Raw genomic sequence first — 16,386 nt, 5'->3', positions numbered from 1 at the left:
AAGAAGAGCAGTGGCGAGCCTCTCTCAATAGAGGCAGATGGAACTACACTCCATGACCCTCTTCAAGTGGCGCAAGAGTTTTGCAGTTTATTTCTCTAGAACTGGTCAAACAATGCAACAGGAAAATAACTAGAGTCCTGAATCATTGCGTGAATGTGAGTTTCAAGACGATACAGGGGACAGATTATCCTTTGAATTTGAGAGATGTACCAGGGATGAACTACTTAAAATTGTTAGAAGCATGAGCTCCAATTCAATGATCCTCCGAGGTTGATCCTCCGATGGGATGAACCTCCGAGTTTTCAAGTCAGTTTTGGTTTACCTTCTGCCTTGTATGGTTCATATAATAAAGTTTTCGCTAAAAACCGGAATCTTTCCTGAAGGTCTCAAGACAGCCATGGTTATTCCCCTTCACAAAGGTGGCTCAAGATCTGATATTGGGAAAAAGTTGTGCATCGACGACTCTACCAGTATTTGACACATCATGGTATCCTTAGTGATACTCAGTTTGGATTTCGCAAAAGTCACTTAACTAAACAAGCAGTGCAACACCTATGTGGTTTTCTGAATCAGTGTCTGAATAGTTGTAAAATGCCTCTCGCTGTTTTTATAGATCTTAAAAAGTATTTGATACGGTTGATTTTAGTATTTTATTAGATAGACTAAAGCTTTTAGGGGTTAAAGGAGCTTGTCTGAATTGGTTTGATTCTTTTTTAAAGGGGAGGTCAATAAAGGATGTAACTGATAATGTAACTGATCTTGTGAACTGATCTGATAGTGTAACTGATCTTGTGAATTGTGGTGTTCCGCAGGGTTCTGTGCTGGGTCCGTTTTTATATCTGGTTTATGTAGATACTATGAGATTTTACTTTCGTGATTCGTGTCTTACATCTTTCGCAGATGACACTATTATTTCTTTTCGTCGTGTTTCTGTGGATGAGTTAATTAACAATGTAAATATGATATTAAATGACTTAAGTGTGCTTGTGTCTTTAAGTATGTTGGCGGCTAAGGAAAAAAATCACAAGCTTCATGGTTTTTAGTCGAATTGGTAAGCCCATAGATCTCGGTATTTTCTGGTATTATTTTCTGGTAATTCTCTAGAAGAGGTTAATTTAATGAGGTATCTAGGTTTTTACCTAGACTACCATATACCACGGAAACGTCACAGTAATCTTGTGGCATCAAAAGTTGTAAGGGGCCTTGGAATTATACGTCAACTGAAGCACTTCGCACAAGGTTGGGTGATGTTGCTTCTTTATCATGCGATTATTAGCCCCTATATATCGTACAGCTGTGTCTTATGGGGTAGCAATTTTTTTTGGTAATTTTGGACGTGTACAGGTATTACAGAATAAGGCAGTCTGTTTGATAGGGGAGGGGGTACGTTAAAGAAACTAATAATACAGTAGCTTGTTTTAGGAAATTAAAGGTGATGAATGTGGGACAATTTGTGACTACCAGGCTGCGGTTTTTACTTACCAGTGTTTTCATGAAGTGTGTTCATCGGTTTCTTTAGATTTTTTTTCGACAAAATAATGATTTGCATGATTATTATATAAAGAAAGCTAATAATCTGGTAACAGAGTATATTAGTGGAAGTCGAACTGGATTTCAAATGAAACATCTGGGCCAGGGGGTATGGAATTCCCTCCCAGATAGTGTTAAAGCGGTGGAAAACCAGTATCTGTTTAAAAAAAAAGTAAAGAGTTTTTTGTTAGGGGGGTTAGAAACCATGATTCAGAGATTGAAGATATTTATTATAATTTATTTATTTTTGTTATAATCTTCTTTTTTCCTTTTTTTTCTTTTTTTGTGTGTGTGTGTTTGTGTGTTTTTATGTGATTCTTCATCAGTAGGCTATGTGTGAAAATGGAGTTTAAAATTTACTTAGATATTTAAAAGTTATTTTTTTAAGTATGTTGAAATAGTTTGTGGTAACCGCCCAGTGCCAGTGCATTTATGTCTTCCCATTGGCGGTTCCCTATTGATCATTTTAACTAGGTCATTTTGTAATAAATTAATCTAATCTAATATGCGCACTTGCTTATAGAATGTAAAATTAGAAACATGTTTATTTTATTTAAAAAAAATTGAAATATTTAATTAAGAATAAAGTTAAAGGTTTAAGCTAAAGCATTGCCTGAATTGAATTTTGAATTTTACTAATTTATTTACAAACTGCCATAAACCAAAGATCATTCAAAAACGACTGCCAAGGCAAGGCAACTAAGCGCCTAATAAAACGGCTACAATCCTTTGACTCAAAGGATTGTAAAGGATTGTCAATAAAAAAAAGTAGAAATAAATAAAATTTTATTTCAAAGATAATCTAATTATAATGTTAATCATCATTCAAAAATATCTCTTGATCAATTTTAAAAAGTCAATGTGCGGAGCCCCCTCCCAATATATATAAAATAACAGATAGTGAAGCTGGCACTCCAGGTGTCTCGATACTCGATACCCGATACACCAGGTGTCTCGATACTCGTCTACAAAGTTATGGGCAGGGAACCCCCGACACGAAGGAACTGACTAAAGGTCTGGGCTAAGCACTCTTAAGCGCTCGAAGCAAGATAATATACCATTTTCTGCATCTACATAATTTCCCAACAGTCGAGCTGCTTTGTTTTGTATAATTTAAACTCTTCTAAGATGTGCAAAAGATATTATTCGACCACAAAAAAAAACAACCATAAGATATGTAAGGGAACGCTATTCCATTATATAATGTTAGAAAATCAGATAGAGGTAAAACACGCTTCAATATCAGTGCAAACACCCAGAATTCTTCCAGCTTAGGTTGCAGCTAGATCACCCTGATGCTTTCAAGGTAAAATGCTATCAAGGAAGAATCCTAGGTAATGTACCTCATTCATCCACGACAGAGCTTTACTATTTCAAAATAACTTCGTATCAGGGTTGCCACTTCAACAAAACTACTGGTACTAGCCAGGATAGCTCAAAAGTACTACCACGACAGAAAAGTACTAACTCCCTGCCTAAAAATTTCGCGTGTTGCGCGACGCGAAACACACGGCATTTTAGCCCCGTAGTTTCTCTTTGGCTTATCATATAAACCAGAGTAATTTTTATTTGTTATTTCTGTATAGCTAGTCGAACACTGACTTTCGATATGGCAAAAAAGGGCCACTGATATGCGAAGCAACTACAATCAAAATCATCAAAGTTATCTCTGGATGTTCACTATGAACGGTCTGTAATTGCCTAGTAGGGTAATAAGACGTCCAGACTATCCGTTTTCTGTGAAAATAGGACAGATAACAAGAAGCAGGAAAAGTAGTCAAGATATGTAGTTTTTCGAAACAAATCTGTACAAGTTTATCAGTTATCCGTATCAAGCCTGTTTTTTTCTGAGTCAAAACCTGAAAAAAAAAATTAAGCATCAGTTAGACAATTGATCTTTTTTCTGTTTAAGAGCTACTACATTTAAAAGCTACTTTTATTTATCACTTATTGTCTCTTTTTTGGCACTTTTTCAGGAAAAGCAGTCCACACTACCCTTTTCTGTCCCATTTTGCCTAAATAGGACTAAACGGGGGCAACGCGCTAAAGGCTTCACCCTAAAAGTTCAGTAAGAGAATTTTATTTACAGACTTTTATAGTAATAAACTATTATTTAAGCTCACGCTTCTACTTCCTCGCATTCCTGACTAGCTCTGTTGAAATATCCGAAGTCTCTGGATTCGGTACTACGCTTCTGACATGCATAATATCGGATATTGTTTCTGGCAGTAGTTTGTTCCGGAAGAGGTCTGAACTAGCTTTAACAGCGAAAACTGACGTTCGGCCGAAGCGCTGCTATGAGGCAACGACATAATACCCATTATGAATATAGGTAGGTGAACAAAAGCAGAGTCCCCAGGACCATCCTTTAGGGCAGACACTGAATTCCAAAACTGACACTTTCCCTTCCCCTAGCTCTTTCTTCAAGAATGGTAGTCGCCTCCATTCTCTGTTTAGGGCTTCAATTTCCAGCGAACCATTGAAACAGTCCTTCAATATGCGGAAAAGAGGGATTATAGAAGGAACTGATCCGGATAAAGCAGTTTCTGGAGATAACCAGTCTAGCATGCGAAGCAAGGTCTTCACTGTTTACTCTTCGCTTTATTTCAGAGCACAGCTTGATATAAAACGCAAGGCCATTTTTCTTTGTCGCAGCTAGCTGTCTGTCTTGAAATTTCCGACTTTCATTCTGATGAATTGCAAAGAGCTCAAATTCGGCTCCAAAATGCATATCTGTCTCCATAGCTGTGAAGTTTCTTGTGTTTGAAAAATCTATTTCGAAGACTGAACGAATGGCCAAAAGCTCGTCTTTGATATAATTCCTTGCCAGTTCGGAGAGAGTATTACCCACGCTTTTTAAAAGTTTGTGAACTTTCACTTCTGTGCTCTGGAATTCAAGATTCAGGCCGTTTACAATAGGAAGAACGTAATTCAGAAAAAGATAATAAAGCTTGACTTCGGGATCGATCAAAGCTGTATAAAGCTTCACTGCCGTTTGACCCCGACCATTATTCGCAGGTAAGGCGAAAAACAACGTCAGAGCAGTCCACTGTTCCACCAGCCTCGGAGAGACGGCCTCAAACGCTAACCAGCGAGTTGCAGATGGGTACAGGAGTGCATGCTCGGCTACTTCACAGAACTTTTGGAATTCCTTATGCTCACGGAATCGTTTGGCACAATTCGATGCGTACGTGTATATATCATTTCTGAATATGACGATATCTGTAGGTAACAGCTCACAAGCACAAGCAGAGCATAGTGCAAAACTGTGACAGATGCATCCGAAAATTGCCAGCCAGGGAATATCTTTCTTTATGAGGGCTGCAAGGCCGTTGTTCTTCCCAAGCATCACATTTGCATTATCAGATGCAAATCCTATGTAGTTTTTTATTGTCATCTTCTTCTCACTTAAAGTCTTATAGATCAGTTTTTTAAGGCCCATTGCTGTTTTAACCCCAAATTCTGGAATGGCCAAAAAGTCTTCCTTGATTCCGCATGTAGTGGTGTCATAGTAGCGAACGATGATGACTAAGTATTTTGTCCCACACTTATCAGTGATTTCATCAACCATCAGCGAAAAGAGCGATTTTTCCAATCTTGAGATCAGCTGGCTGATGGCGTAAGGGGCAATTACGTTTTTGATTATTCCAGTGCTTTTAGTTCTTCCATATGCAAGAAGCTTTACTACTGATGAATCAGGGATAAATTTTTTAAGCAATGCGGGCAAGCTGTCCATAATACTCATCTCCTTGGATTTTGATGCTACCCAGGTTGACATTGCCAACTCTAAAGCTGTCACCTGTTGGCTAATTAGTTCTCTTTCCTTTGCTGCTCCCGATAAAGTAAACTCATTGGTTTGGTCATCAGCAATACGCACTTGGTTCTTCATACTAGCAACTTTGGATATGTGACTTTCCCTGTGTGTATGTCTACGTAAATGGGATAGGCCACCAGTAATGATCTTTTCGCAAATCCTACACCAAGATTTTGTCCTATCCCTTGGATATCTTTGCAGCCAGACCTGCAAGTCTTTATCTTCCATCCATTTTGCACTGAATTTCTGTATTTTCACTGGCTTTGGTGGTTTATTTCTGCTGATTCTTCGTTTTCTCACATTTAATAGTTCATTCTCTTCACCTTCAATGTCATTTGCAGTTTCTTCACAGTCACTGGCACTAGCTTCAGATTTATTGGCTTCGTCTCCAGAGTCATTAGCTAGATAAAGAATCTGTATAAGAGCAGCGACTCTAACCGGTTTTCCATATATCAAACCAGTGGCGTAACTAAGGGGGACAAGTAGGGACACTTTGGACCTCAAGTTTAGTTTTTATGGGTATTTGCTTCTCTAAAAGAGGTATCTAAGAGAGGAAGTAAGAAAAATAAAAGAGATAAAGAAACTTCTAGATTCTAAATTTCAAAATTTTTTGAATATTCGCTGTATAGTATTGCTCTTAGAGATTATTTGCTTCCTGACAAGGATGTTTCAGGGGCTAATTTAAAGAAAACATTAAAACTGGGCTCGCTGAGCCAGACTTTTCAATTTCATGCTAGACTTTTTTCAAGTGTCAAGGTCACTTTTCCTACATTATACCCCCCTCCTATTCTGAGGTCCCATAAATAACCGAATAAAAATATTTCAGCGTTGTGTTGAATCTTGTGATGACATTCTTTCTTGTAGTATTCTTACATGTTCTTTCATATTGTAAAGTGAGAATTTGATTGGTTGATTTTCTTAATATATTCCTAGGGCTATATCCCGGACCATCAGGGGGGTGGGTGTATTTTCAGAAAAGAGGCCATGATATTTGGAAATAGTATAAAATAAAGAACTGAATGGTACTGCTTTTGTGTGTTTAGCGTGTTTTCTTCAGAAAAGGACAATCACTAAATATTTGGCATTAGAAAAAGACAACTAGACTAGTGCCCATTTTTATGGAGAAAATAAACACTCTTGTATCTGTTAGAGTAGGACTTAAAAACTGATTCATAGGGACCACGTAGGTTGGGCTGGAGCCCCAAGCACCTGAAAACGTATATTTCTTCGAATTTCTCGGCATTTCTTTATTGAATTATAGGTTTTTTATTATCCCCCCTAATTTTTTTAATTTAATCATTTGCAGTTCGTTTTTATTAACTCACTGATCTTTCTGTTCCATCTTCCATTTATTTCTTTGTACCACAATTTTTTTAATTTGTGAATTATTTTTCAACCATAAACAAATAAGTAGAACAACAGGGAAATTTTTATACAAGACAGTGAAACTATCTCAGTGAAGACATTTCCACTGTCTTGTATAAAAATTTCTCTGTTGTTCTACTTATTTGCTTATGATCGAAAGGCAGTGTGGTCTTTGTCGCTATTTATATTTTTCAACCACTCCCGAATGTTCAGTTACTTTCCACTTTTATCAGTAAAGCACAACGGTAAGAGCACTTCCTGAGGATGTGTTAACATAGGTTTTAATCTTGGATGAGCCTCGATATTTTTTTTTTTTAACTTGAAAATTAAAAATTTGAAAATATTTTTTTTCAGAATCTATAAACATAAGTGAAAATCCTGGGCAAAAATCGATTCGTTTCTGCATAATTTGATCTTTTTTACTTGTTTTCCTCAATTCATCGATTTTTCGTTTATGCATTTGAAACCTTGATAGATTTGGTGTTTATGTTATGTAAAATCCAATGCTTTTTGTGCCCCTTATGTTCATTTATATTCATAAATTCTTGAGAAAAAAAAATTCTCTACTTTTTAGTTCATTTTGAAAATGAGTTTAACTTTTTCTTTATTGTTTGACCTCCTCCCCTAAAAATTATTTGTACGTCTGGACCTGTGAAACCCATCAAAACAGCTATAGGCTAACATTCTTGGGGTTGAATTGTGTGGTTGAAGAAATAATCGTCTTTTATTTCTTGTTTTCTTTTGGTTGGGAGTTATTATTCAAATTACAAACGGAAAAAGGGCATTTTATGTAAAATAACTGCTGTCTCGTATAGGAACTGAAAACAATGATTGAAATATTTTTTGTTTCTGTCACTTCTGTCACTCAGAATTTCTCAAATCTTCATGTTGGAGCGATGCAAATTTAAGGCTGGAGGAAGTGAGACTGAGACCAAGCCACTCTTAAAAATTAAACGGGAAGCGAGCAATTAAAATGATTTTTTGGGTCTTTTTAAGAAGCTGGATTTATTAAGATCGGTTTTTATTGAAATTTAACAATAAAAAAAAATCTAGTTTGTTATCTTGGTTATCATTTCTAATATGCTTGTAAAATTGCCCATTTCGGTCTAAGGTACTATTTTTAACAAAAAGTATTGAAAAAGTACTGCTTTTGCAGAAAGTATTCAAGAAGTACTACTTTGATCAAAAAGTACTAAAAGTAGTACTTTGGTACTACCCGTGGCAACTCTGCTTCGTATCAACATTTTCTAGATTTCCAACTTTACAATACACGATAAAATTCGTTTCCTTGACATTAACTGACGGAAGACTGAAACGGGTTAACACATGAAGTAACTTCAAAGCCCCGTTGACTTTCATCAGTAAATACTGTACCGTTTGACTAGAAACGGTGATGACAGTGTCATCCAAAATATATATAAGGGAACACTAAGGCAAAAAAAAATCATATTGTGCCAACATAGATCAGATATGATAGGGGACCTCAAACTGGCCCCTGAGGAAAGTCACAATTAATTTCAAAAGAGGATGATAAAAAAAAACTATTAAAAACAACAAGGATACATCTATTGAATAAAAAAATATCAACCTATCTAAACCAGAACCTTCCTCCCACTATGGTTGAAAAGACAGCTCCACTCTTTTCAGGTCCCGGTCGTACTGCCGTTGTGGGGTTGTCCCGGTCGACCTCTTTTGAGCCTCCCCTCAGAGCGCTACTCATATAATGTTTTTGGAGTCAATCCTCTGGCCTACGAAAGATGTGACCAAGGTAAGCCCATCTCCTATGCATCTGAAGGTCATAACTAATGTCTGAACGGTTTGCCCACGGAATTCTATTTTGGTGACCTTTTCTGCCAAGATATGTTCAGGATCCTTCTAAGACACATGCTCTCAAAAGCTAGGACACATTTTTCCAGTTAGACATTAGTTTCCAGCATCCCCTAGCATAGAGGAGGATGAACATCACATTGCTATTTAGCAGTCGGAACTCTAAGTGCAGGGAGTCACGTAAGGAAATATACTTTACTTTAACTCATATAATTTAGCTTATTATGCACCTCATTTTAAACTTTACTTGCAGTTTTTTTGGTAATCAAGAGCTGAACTCCGTATATTCCTCGCCCATTTAAATGGTCTTTGTATAGGATTAAATAAAAAAAACAAGGTTTTTTAACTGAAAGTAAGGACCGACATTAAAACTTGAAACGAACAGAAATTATTCCGTATATGAAAGGGTCTGTCCCCTCCTCAAAGCCTCGCTCTTTACGCTAAAGTTTTTTATTGTTTTAAAAAATAAAGTTGTGAGACAGAGTCAAACTTTAGCGTAAAGAACGAGGCGTTGAGGAGGGGACAGTCCCTTTCATATACGGAATAATTTCTGTTCGTTTTAAGTTTTAATGTCGCTCCTTACTTTCAGTTTAAAAAACGTGTTTTTTTATTTAATTTTTGAACGTTTGTGAATAAATACAGGTTTTGATCTTGGCTCACCGTATATGAATAATTAAAACAAAATTTTCATATTAATTTACTTTTATTTAGTTAAATGGCTTTCTCGAAACTTGTTTAATTTTATTTACGAACGTTTTTATTAGTAATAAATATACCTAACTTACGAATTAACTTACATAACGGACTTCTATATTCATATATTTTTAATACGTTTATTAGGGGGTTCGCCCCCTAGTAAATACCTTGCTCTTTAAGCAAAAGTTCGAATTTTGTTCCAATTCTTTAAAAATGACCGCTTAATCAAAAAGGCCGTTAATTAGAATAAATAGCTCTTATGAAAGTACTAAAAAATCTTTGGCTTAAAGAGCAAGGTATTGACTACGGGGTGAACCCAATCATATATGTAATATTTTCTGTTCGTTTTAAAGTTTCGATGTTGCTGCTATTGCAGTTGAAATACTTGTTTTTTATATTAAATTTCTGATCTTTTTTTAAATAATGCTGGGAAGTCCGGCGTCCCCTTCATATCAATGTCCCTTTCCCCATGAAAACTTCCTTCATGGAAAGATCCTCCCACATAACCCCCGACCCATCCCCCCTCCCCCACTACCAGGAAAAATCTCCCCTGAAAACGTCTGTATACTTCCAAATAACCAATACTATATGTTAACATTGGGTAAAGTTCATAACTTTCAGCCCTCCCCCGGGAACTTCGGGGGATTAAGTCATCCTAAAAGACATGCTTATTATATTTTCGTACATGCTGAACAAAATGGCTATCTTAAAATTTTGATCGGGTGACTTTGGGAAAAAAATGAGCGTGGGAGGGGGCCTAGTGGCCCTCCATTTTTTTGGTCACTTAAAAAGGGCACAAAATATTTTAATATCTCTTTCAATTAGTCCTCATCCGATATTCTAGGACAACTGGGTCAATACGATCACCCCTGGGGGAAAAAAAACAAAAAACAAATAAACACGCACCCGTGATCTTTCTTCTGGCAAAAAATGCAAAATTCCACATTTTTGTAGATGGTAGCTTAAAACCTCTACATTAGGGTTCTCTGATACGCTGAATATGATGGTGTGATTTTCATAAGGCTTCTAAAACTTTTAGGGGGTCTTTCCTCCTTTTTTCGAATATCAGCCAAATTTTCTCAGGCGCCTAACTTTTGATGGGTAGGACTAAACTTGATGAAGCTTATATATTTGAAATCAGCATTAAAATCTGATCCTTTTGATGTATCTATTTGCATCAAAATACCGTTTTCTAGAGTTTCGGTTACCATTGAGCCGGGTCGCTCCTTACTTACAGTTCGTTACCAAGAACTGTTTGATTATATATTTTTGAATTGTGAAGCACAGGTGCGTTGTTCTTCATCGAAACTGAGTTTCGATATTTCAGGGGATTTTAACTTGGGAGTACTAAACAGAATAGCCTAAAAAAATATGCGAGTGAATTGTCCACTTCTTATATAAAGAAATAGTAGGAGGGGGGTAAAATTTTGTAAGCTGCTAATTTTGCATTATTCAGTATAAAAAAAATTATGAATTTCTTCCACCATTACACATAAAATTCACGCGTTCGCATGAATCAGCGCAGGTATACATGACTCTTATCTCTTTTAAAATACACAAGTGTGACCCCTTGATAAAATTATCTAAACAAGTTAGTAAACGTACAATATACACTTAGCTCCAAAATGTCTTCAAGGGTCTCATCTTCCATAGACATGTTCGATGCCCGACATTCTACATTTTTTCCATCGTCTTCCCAACTTGGAATAAATTTCAGTCGACTTACTGTTTGCCCATTTTCTTCCTTAAAAAGAAAAAAAAGAATTAAGTTCTGAACATATAAACAAGCTTCCTTGGAACAACAAGCGGTAATTTAAGGCAATAGATACATTAAGTGATTAAACACTTTTGTAAATTGAGCTCAACCATCGAAACCTTAACCCATGAAATTTAAACCGTGTAAAATTGAAAATTAAAAATAAAAATCCTGCAGAACCTGGCATATATTAAACTCAACCTTTGAACAGCTCAAATAATGTTAAGCTAAGCCCCGTTTTTTTTTTAGGCTCTAAGGAACGTTCTAAGGGACGTCCCGTTCTAACAAACAAAACGCAAAATAAATCAGCCAATTGAAAAGCTAGTTTTTTAATATTGTGCAGAAAGAAAAGAAAATATTATTTTCGTATTTCATGGATTGATTAGTTTCTTAAGAATTGGAGCACAAAGAAGAATGGGAGTCATTTAAGGGGAGAGAAAAGTTCGACAAGGTCAGTTGCTGAATTTATTTGAGAATATACTTTACGCTCAAGTGCTTCAGCAAAGCAGAAACAAACAAAAATTCGTTTTTGTCTCGGTTACCATGGCCTTTTTACAATCTAAGAGTGGCTTAGCTACCTAAGCAACGTTGGATGAAGCATGTGACTCTACACTGAGCTGGTTATATCAAGATATGCAGTTATAGGCTTAGGGAATTTTTAGCTACAAAATATATATTGGAGACTTAGAGACTAGAGACTCATAGACTCATTTATTTTATAAACAACTATCGTAGCCGTGGCTGAAGCCGTGACTAAATGGGGCTGTTTACTACATTGCATAAAACTGGGCACTGGCAGTTTAAATAACTGACAAAAAAAGGCACGAATGAATTGCCGTGACGGGTTGTTTGACACTTTGGCGGCACTAGTTGGTTTTTATGGCGGGTGTTGGTGGTGATAGGTGCAGTTGGGGAAAGCAACGAACGGTTTTTCTGGGACGAAAGAAGGGACTGCCCAAAATTGCACATCAACTGAAAGCACCTATCACGCAACGTTGGCAGTCGTAAGGTAGTAAGGGCAGCCTCATAAGAGTTCTATTTCAGGCCTAGTATCACTTTCACTTCCCGTTTTTGAATGGCCTCCAGATCTTCACTTAGGTGGCCAATATTATGAGCCTGAGGGCCCCACACAGGACACGCATATTCTAGGATATGGCGCACATATGCGACGTAAACCGTCTTCAGCTGACTTTGTGAGAAACCCAGTCGGCGCAAGGTAATTAGTGACCGTGGTGCGCAACTACCTTTGAAAAAGGTAGTTTTTTTATGCTTAAAAAAAGAATAGTAAAAAGAAATGGTAAAAAAACATGACTTAACAGTAGTCCGTATTCTGGAACAAAATAAAATGATAATTCTGATAATTTGTCGCCAAAAACCCAGTTACAAGTATTCAAAGTGTTTTAACTGTTTATACAGGTGTCTTCGATTGACAATCCTGATTCTAGCTTTGGGACTATTGATAAAAAGTCAATTTTACGATCCAACTGATAAAAATCCCTGCAATGTGCAAGTGCAAAAATATCGTATTTTAGGGCAATTAGTGAATATTTGAAACTGGAAATTTTTTATTACCTATCTTTATTGGGAATTGAAGGACATTTATTTGGGATTTTACCAATTTTTTGGTTCTACCTGACCTTTTCTCCCTCTTCTCACTAACAAATTCGAACCTCAGAAAATAAACTAGCTATAGGATTTCTTTTAAAAAGAGGATTTTTATCGTATGATCTAGCGCCATATATAGTTAACATGTTTAAGACTTTTAAGTTCTCCCTAGAATCTGACAATCAAAATTCAATATCCCTCAATTGCAAAAGGATTATGCATAGTATATTCAAAATGCGGTTCTTAATAGCCTTTATAAAAATACAAAATTACTAAATCCCAACTGACCTTTTGTCAACGCAAATAAATATGTTTCATATTTTAGTATATTATACATTTCGGTTTTGGCAATTCAGCCGGCATTATGTGACTTTAATTTTTAGTATAACTTCAAAAGCTGAAACGCAAAAGACATAACTCAGACATTAGCCCCGTTGAACCAAATTTTGTTTATATACGAAAACCCTGCCTTCTAGATGCTCCGACAACCAGAATGTAAGGACCCCTCCTGCCGTATAGGTGGGATTGAACTCAGACACCAAAAAGGTGCATCTAGGACACCCTCTTTCTCACTTAAAAACCAGGTTGCAGCTGGCCTTTGTACTTGCTTTATACTATCAGAGTTACCACCGGTGACACTTTAGTGTCACTTTTGACGCTTTTTTTTAAATGGCACTTTTCGGGACACCTGACACTATTAGGACACTTTTTAGCAAAAGTGGCACTTTTTTTGCTAAGTGGTACTGTTTTACAAAAAAAGAATTTTTTCAGACAAAAAACCAGAAGGAAAACTGTCAATGTAGATATATATCGATATCCTTTTTCTGTCAGTTAAGATTATTATCTTAACTCCGCGCGAGACAACATTGGATGCAAGAATCTTTCTGTGAGGTGAAAAACGTAAACGTGTTTGTCTCTATCTTCTTCTTCTTCTAATTCACTGCAGTTGGGCTATTCAGTTGGTACTATTTAGCCCTCTTCTTTTTGCTTCACTCTGTGGGCTATAGAGCTACAGTCTTGCTTGTCTCTTATTTTTTAGATATTGTCAGATATCTTTCAGTAGATCTTTTGACTCAAGGAGTACGAATATAAGATGATAGATATCGATTTCTGTGCTCTGTGTGCAGGTATAGTTGGCTAGGCTCTTGGCTGATAGTGAGATTTTTTGGTGTTTGAAGTATTTTAACAGTTTACAAAGCAAGGTATGTTGTGCAGACGTCAGCATATTACATTCAAATAGGCAATGGTCAATTGTTCCGTTATTCATATTACAATGCCTGCAAAGAGGGGACAGGGGAATTGAACCACTTGAATTAGAAAGCTTATATGATAATGCAATGATATTTAGTCCATTTGTTCCAGAACGAATTCTATGATAAATTTTATAAATATACTTATATTGAAAGGGGGAAAGGATAGGATTAAGCTTTTTAAAATTAATATCTGACAGCCTCCATCGATAAATTTCTCTAATTGGGATTGGTCTCCCACTCGGCGGGTCAATATTTATAGAAATTTTTGCTATTTCATCAACCTGATGATTACCACTTTTGCCACAGTGGCTAGGAATGTACTGAAAATTAATTTTTATGTCACTTGAAGCAAGATTGTCAATAATACTGAGACAATGATAAGTGTCAATGTCCAACTTATATTTAGGAGCCGAGGCCAGCAACTCAAGGCTTGATGAAGAGTTGGAATAGATGATGATATTATTCGAATATGCAATCAAAGGTTGGTTTTGCTTAAGGTGTTCTAATGCCATGATTATGTCATTTAACTCAGCAGACATTATAGATAAATTATTAAATAATCTCTCACCCATTGCAATTTTCAGGTGAGGAAGGAAAACACCACTTGCAACCTTCTCATTCATTTTTGACCCATCACCAAATATATGGAAGTGATTATTATAGGTAATTGTATTAAGTTCTGCAAATTTTTTCTGGACAAAAGCAATGGGGGTTAAATCTTTATTCCATTTTGAAAATTCAGTATTTATTATGGGAAACGACCAATTCTATGGAAGGGATTGGGGGAAAGTAGGTGCAATAGACTTTGCTGGTACAGGGAACTTCTTTTGAATATTGGCATACTCATCTGCAATACCTCTATACATGGCTAGATTTCTTAACCAATTATGTAATGTGTGTGAGCTATTTGATTCAATTTTTGTAAGATGTCTTGTAAAGAGAAAGCTACGTCTCTCCCTTATTGTTGTTAATCCACTCTCCATAATAAGAAACTTGGTGCTTGTGGGTTTCCTAAGACCAAATATGAGACGTATTATATCATTTGGTGTTGTTTCAATTTTTTGCATCTGGGTCTTTGCACATGTACCATAGACGATGAGCCCATAGTCAATATGGGGTCTTATATGTGATTTATAAAACTGGAGTAAGGTTTTCTCCTTACAACCCCAGGGTGTGGAAAGAAGTCTTTTTAGTATATTTGCTTTTCTATAGCATTTTTTTATTGTGTTTGAAATATGGAGGTGGAAATTAAGTTTTTGGTCAAGCATGAGACCTAGGTAATCAATATGATTATCCTCTGGAATAGTTGTTTTATTTAGAGTTAGTTTTGCATTAACATGGTTTCGCTTCTGGTGAAATTGGATTATTTTTGACTTGGTGGGTGCAATGGGTAAATCTGAATGTTGAGAGAATTTTTCAAACTGGAAGTGACTCTTGCAGATTTGACTATGCTTTCTGAAAGGTGTTGCCAGATGACCATAGCACCAGATCATTAGCATATTGTAGATTCGTGTGGGGTAGGTTCATGTCCCAGAGATATAGGGCAAATAGGAGGCAACTGAGGACTGCTCCCTGAGGTAGGCCTTTGGTTATTGTCTTTTGGGGTGAAGAGGCTGAACCAACACAAGCGATGAAACTTCGCACTTCGATGAAGGATTTAATAAAGGATACTAGCTTAGGGGGTACTCCAAGGTTTGCAAGTTTATTTAAAAGGATTTGGTGGCTCACATTGTCATATGCCCCTTCAAAATCTAGGAAAGCTGCCACTAGGACATTATTTTTGAGAAAGATTAATTTATTGCATTTGTTAGCAAAATGAAAGCATCTGTTGAGGAGTGGTGTTTCCTGAATCCAGATTGAGTGTGTGGGATCATATTATTTATGGATTATTTATGGATCATATCTATCTGTGTGTGACAAATTCTTTTATTCTTGTTTTTAACACTGATAAGCGAAGATCACCCAGTGATCTTCGGTACGTGGTGGAGAAGCCTGCAATGTGGTAGAGAAGCCTTCAAGTGTTTTCAGGTTTTAGTTCAAATATTTTGTGTCGTTGCCATAATTTGTAGGCTCATAGATGATAAGTCAGTCAAGTGGTTTGCAATTCTTGAGTGGGTCCCAATGCAATTTTTATGTTTTATTAGTTAAGGGTTGACTACAATTTAAAGAAGAAAAAAGCAAGAAAAGCTAAGAGTGTATTTTTGCGCCACTATGTTAATAGCTCTTACTCTGTTAACCAGTCACTGGGCCAATGACTGCTTAACTTTACGCGTCTTGTCATCGATTTCCGTGACTGAAGATCTTGAAGCCCAGTGACTGAAAAGGTCACTGGTGACATCAAACAACGACTCAGCAACGCAAAAACATCCACTAAGCTGACTGGTATCCCACAAGAATATCTAGTGACCTCTTCAGTGACTGGGCCAGTGACGCAAAAATGCGCTCTAACATTTCTGTTTATATTTATCATATTTTTTCTTTGAACTCTTGGCAATGGACAAATGTCATACATAACCATCATCCTAAAAACAAAATTTATA

At 36.4% G+C, this 16,386-nt stretch overlaps 1 protein-coding gene across 4 annotated transcripts in view; it reads right to left on the bottom strand.

Moving 5' to 3' along the window:
• Nucleotides 1-16,386, bottom strand: part of LOC148949805 (synaptogenesis protein syg-2-like) — a 302,236-nt gene that overhangs the window by 122,340 nt on the left and 163,510 nt on the right. For all 4 annotated transcript variants that reach the window (XM_089093104.1, XM_089093107.1, XM_089093105.1 and 1 more), the window contains one exon: nucleotides 10,838-10,976. In XM_089093104.1, coding sequence (XP_088949230.1) covers nucleotides 10,838-10,976 — 139 coding nt within the window. The remainder of the gene's footprint in view (nucleotides 1-10,837; nucleotides 10,977-16,386) is intronic.

Source organism: Artemia sp. Qi Xiang Cuo, chromosome 8 (genome assembly GCF_049724085.1).
Source record: "Artemia sp. Qi Xiang Cuo chromosome 8, ASM4972408v1, whole genome shotgun sequence".
Lineage (NCBI taxonomy): Eukaryota > Metazoa > Arthropoda > Branchiopoda > Anostraca > Artemiidae > Artemia > Artemia sp. Qi Xiang Cuo.
This window is presented reverse-complemented; position numbering and strand designations above follow the sequence as displayed.